General features: G+C 40.0%; 1 protein-coding gene across 1 annotated transcript; it reads left to right on the top strand.

The window, feature by feature from the left end:
• The first annotated feature begins 2,234 nt into the window (after positions 1-2,234).
• Positions 2,235-5,149, top strand: hsd17b1 (hydroxysteroid (17-beta) dehydrogenase 1). The gene is made up of 6 exons (XM_008417049.2): positions 2,235-2,428; positions 2,637-2,798; positions 2,882-3,061; positions 3,167-3,260; positions 3,388-3,571; positions 4,879-5,149. Exons 1-6 carry the CDS (start codon positions 2,326-2,328, stop codon positions 5,032-5,034), a joined length of 879 nt encoding a protein of 292 aa, XP_008415271.1. The 5' UTR covers positions 2,235-2,325; the 3' UTR covers positions 5,035-5,149.
• Positions 5,150-5,155: the final 6 nt, after the last annotated feature.

The following is a 5,155-nucleotide window of genomic DNA, read 5'->3' as shown; positions in this document are numbered from 1 at the left end:
ATGAGGTAATTCTGTTCACAAGGGAAAAAAAGGAATCATYGACCAAAAACGTTCATCAACATTTGTCTGGTATGGCGTGACATTTAACTTCACCACATTCACCTCAGCAGCATGTCTGTAGTTGTTTCACTTCTGCTCAGCTCTTTCACACGGGACTTCCTGTTGAGCACATCTGCATCTGTAGCCTCACTACAGTACTGATCTGATTCTGTGTGTGYATGCACTCGGTGTCTRTTTTTTCACAACATTAGCATAAAAACGCACAGATTTCATGCTGCTGCAGAGCATTTTGGTTCCAGCGCTAAGCTGTTTGCAAAGCGGTTTCAGCGCGGCAGTTTTCTGCATCAAATGTCTAAAATGAGTCTCGCATTTTCTTYCCTTTTTGTTCTGAAAAATGCCACAAAGACATGTGGCGGTGCACGTGGGATAATGGAATAACTTTCCTCTCTCTTCCGCTCTCATTTCACAGCTGTAAGATTTTCAAAAGTCTGCTTGCCCTTGTGATGTGGGTTAGTCTTGCCAGAGAGTAATTTTAATGTTTTTTTCTGGGTCACTGTGCACTTCCAGTGGACCTCTTGGTAATTATTGGGCCTCAGAGACACTGTGGGTCATGTGCAGCAGAATGCTTCCAAAACTGCCCATGCTTTCACCACACTGCCAGAATGGATCGAAGGCCAAACGACTGAGACCGGCTTGATTGTGTGCAGAGGTAAAAGTGACTGAATATTACACAAAGCTGAAYAGATAATCATTCCCTGTTCCCTTACTCACCTATCAACTCATCATCATCATCATTTTTCAGCGGTGCAATCTTCTTATGTACAACTTTAACATCAATTATAGTGATGAAACATCATATTCCAGAACAATTGGCCTCTGCAGGTCAACTGGACACCCCCACTTCTCCCATTTTGTAAGACATAGAGCAGCTAAAACTCTCTAAGGTCARTCAGTTCAAAAGCTTAAAACAATGCAAGGGAGTTGCAGAAATTTCAGAGAGGCTCAAGGCTCACTGTTATCTGTCCTGCAGACTCCGGGACAGCAGCCAAACTGATGCCATCTCAAGGAGAGGAACGCAACAAAATGGCAGGAAATTCCTACTCGGTTTGCTCCCATCAGAAAAAGAAATTCTTTTCAAATGTGGCTACCGAGCAGCTTTGTAAGTATGAAAGCTGCTCTTAAAAAACAAAACAATTACTGAAGCATTGTCATGTAACAATGGCCAGAATGGAACTGTACACAGAACCAGCAAACATATCCAGCTTAGTCTGAACTTAAAAAAAAAATTACTTTTTTCTGCGCAGAGGGCAAGCTTTCAATTTAACATTTTGTTTTGTGTTAGGATTTGCTGTCACACTCATGCAAAACAAAACCCAGGGAAAGAATAGATTAGTCAGGGAGCCCAACTGACAGATCTTTGGTTTGGATAAGAGGCCACCTGGTGGTAACTCATCTTTATGCACATAAACAGATTTTTTTTATTACTTRATTAAATTAATTAAAAACAATTAGGGATATGTTTGATCCTGAGCTGCTGGTTGCAGTTCAAATGTAAAAAAAAAAAAGTTTGATCTCCAAGTCATATTAGATTAAGCATTTCTTGTTAGTTTTTTCAGTGTATCCTTCCTTCTAATCAGCTAGAGAAGTCRTATATGTTCATTGTGTTAAATTTGCAGTTGCTACAGCTATCCATCTCACTGATGGTTTTGAAGCTGTCATATGTTAGAGCAGTTTTAGAGACTGCTCTATAAAACCAGATATGAAAACAATAGTCAAACAATTCTGTGCTAAACCTATATTACTCATCACAACGTGATGGTAGAGCTGCAAATCAGATATATTCACTTTACTACAGTGTCAGGATAAAACCCATTAGTCCCTCCATTGTTGTCTTTTTATCAATAAAACATAGCTTATTTGTTATAAGAGTGCCATTATGAACTTATGCTGCCATCTGGTGCCTAGTGGCAACACTGAAACTATGACAGTGCTATTCCAACTGTTWTAAACATTTAGAGCTCAGACCATCGTAATCTCATATACTCTTGTTATTGTTACTAACGTGAAAAGGAATTTTGGCAAGGCACATAAAAAAAAAACAAGGTTCAGTTTCCCACACATYTCCCCTCCAAAAACCAAAACAAGCCAAAATAACAAGGACATGAGATTTAATGAAGGAACTCCAGATGGTTGACGACGTGTGRCCTTGTGATGGTCTGAGAAGAGCTTTCACCAGCCCCCCCATCACGTTGTTTGACTCACTTTGATCGTCTGTACTTTGCTGCAGTTCTGTCTTTTCAGCCGGGACATTTTTGAGACACCAGCATGTCGATGGAGAAGAAGGTGGTKTTGATCACAGGATGCTCCTCTGGGATCGGACTCAGCTTGGCGGTTCGATTGGCCTCTGACACCAGCAAAGTGTTCAAAGGTAACCRCAGCCGACATCTTTCAGTCATGATCTCGAGAGGTTTTTGCTCAGGACTAACTCAAAACCGAGCCAGGCATTTTGCTACTGGATAGCAATAAAATAACTTGTCACTCTGTCAGGTTTTATTGTCATGTATTTTGCCAATCCCTCACTTTTCTGTGCAGTTATTTTGTTTAAAACAAAAACATGGGTGTTGCATTCTSTTTAGTGTATGCCACAATGAGGAACCTGGCCAAGAAAGAACGTCTTTTAGAGTGTGTAAAAGATCTRCACCGGGATACGTTGGAAATACTTCAAATGGACGTGACTGATAGACAATCCATCCTGWCGGCACGAGACAAAGTTGTGGAGAARCGGGTGGACATTCTGGGTTTGTTCCCRTGGCTGTCTGATCTCTTTCAGTTTGGATTGCTTTCAGTTTTCACATAATTGCCTCGCATTTTTCATTTACAGTGTGTAACGCCGGTGTGGGTTTGATGGGACCCCTGGAGGTTCAGTCCTTAGACACAATGAGGCGCATTCTGGAGGTCAACCTTCTTGGCACCATCCAGACCATTCAGGTGTTCTTATCAGGAATGAAAGCACAAGGTCAGGGCCGCATTCTGGTCACGGGCAGCACCGGAGGGCTTCATGGTGAGATAATCAACTAGGAAAGGGATTAAGGAATGTCTAGTTACTTTGATTTTTGTTAGCTTATGCTTAACATTTCCAAAATAACACACTCTAATGCCCTCATAGGTCTGCCTTTTAATGAGGTGTACTGTGCCAGTAAGTTTGCAGTTGAAGGAGCMTGTGAGAGTCTGGCTGTCCTCCTGCAACACTTTAACATACAGTGAGTTTTAACGGCCACATCACCACTCCTGACAGAAATACTGAAAATAAAACTGTGTATTGTTCAATAACCATAAATTTACATAAGGTATAAGGTTGTGTATTTTTTCTTCTTTCTTTTTTTCCAGAGTCAGTCTCATCGAGTGTGGTCCGGTCAACAGTGACTTCTTGATTAACCTGCAGAAGGCAGAGCTTGGGGATCCATCGCTGCAACAAGTTGATGGCAGAACGATCAGCCTGTATGAGAAATACCTGCAACACTGCAGCACGGTTTTCCAAAATGCTGCACARGACACCGAAGATATTGTCGAGGTGTGCAGTTTTTCTCATTGACACATCTAAAAAGCTAAAGATGCCGTAACAWATGTCCAGTTCTTCAGTCTCAATGCTGGACCTATATATACGRTTGTTATAAGCATGGTTATGACATAAAAAAGATGTTACAGTGCAGAAAAGTTTGAGTTTTCTTTAAAAAAAAACAAAAAAACTTTGAATGTGTGGCTCACTGAAAGTATTTTCTCTCCTGTCTGCTGTAAGCAATTTCTCCAGCAGCCAAGAAAGAAGCTAAAARTCACTCACAATCAAATACCTTTGTTATTATTGCATGATTTACAACAACAGATGTTAAGCAAGACCAGCACACCAGGAAAAYCAAACAAGGCATTGTAAAATAAATTACATGGTGTGAAGCTGCAATAAAATTAAATCACATCACACAGYCGATAGACAGCCTCACCATAAAATTGCACTATAAAAGTCTCATTTGGCGTTCTGTGCCAAATWGCACTTGGATAAAAATAACTTTTACATCTGGTGGCTCGTGGAGATGTAGCATTTCCCAAGAGGCACAAGTGTGAAACAGTTGTTCCCTGATTGAGAACTGCCCTGRATCATATTTGTGCCTCTCTGCTCACAGCTTGTCATTCAACCAAGATAGCGGTGTTTTTAAAATGTCCTTCGCTGATTTCCTGTCTTTCACTCACAATCCACACATTAAAAAATTCCTCTTTAAAACCTCAGAATCTTTTATAAAAATCCTAAAACTACATGTACCTACCTTTTTATACTTCTCACAAATGCTTCTTGCCCACCTTTCCGGCTCCGATGAGCAGCATTATTACTCTTCAAAGATTTTGACAAGATCTTTRAAACCTTGAAAACAGACGAGAGCTACATCCTTATCTCTAAACCCTCCCTAAGTTCCAGCGGTGTAAAGATACAATGAAGAAAGTGAATACTTTTCATGTTGTATAAACAACTGAAGAAAATGTACTTTTTATATTTCCAATAACAGTATTACAAGTGGAATAATAAAATCAGTGACTGATTTAAACCCAGTAGATCTAAAACAATGCAAAACAAAGGAAAGTCAATGAAAACAAGAAAAAATAAAACTCTTGCATTTCACCCACGTCGACGTTAATAAGACTCTTATAAAACACAGCGCATTTTTTTCACAGCAGATCAGACATTCTTAGTTAGTTACAGGTTAGATTAAGCAACTGAATTCTTTAAAAGGAAAGTTGCTGTTGAATTTTGTAAATAATTCAGTAATAACCTCTTCACTTGCGGTGGTGTGACGAGTGTCTCCTCASGTCTTTGTTTTTCTTTTCCTCCAGGTATTTCTTGATGCCATCCATTCCACCAGTCCTGCATTCAGATACTTCACCAACAGCGTCATGCCTCCTCTTACCCAGCTGAAGGTCACAGAACCACATGGAAGGGAATACATAGAAACTATGAGCAAGATCATTTTTGCAGATGAGGACCAATAACTGCAGAAATGTTGCTCTTTCAATCAAGCAACCACTTTATCTGCAAACTTTGGCCTAAGTGAAAAGAATAGTGTTTGTTTTTTTTCCAATTTTAGCTTCTGGGGCAAAGGTGATGAAGTGA

This window comes from Poecilia reticulata, linkage group LG8 (assembly GCF_000633615.1).
Source record: "Poecilia reticulata strain Guanapo linkage group LG8, Guppy_female_1.0+MT, whole genome shotgun sequence".
In the NCBI taxonomy this organism is placed as follows: Eukaryota; Metazoa; Chordata; class Actinopteri; order Cyprinodontiformes; family Poeciliidae; genus Poecilia; species Poecilia reticulata.
Note: the sequence above shows the minus strand (reverse complement) of the source record. Positions and strands in the feature narration are given on the sequence as shown.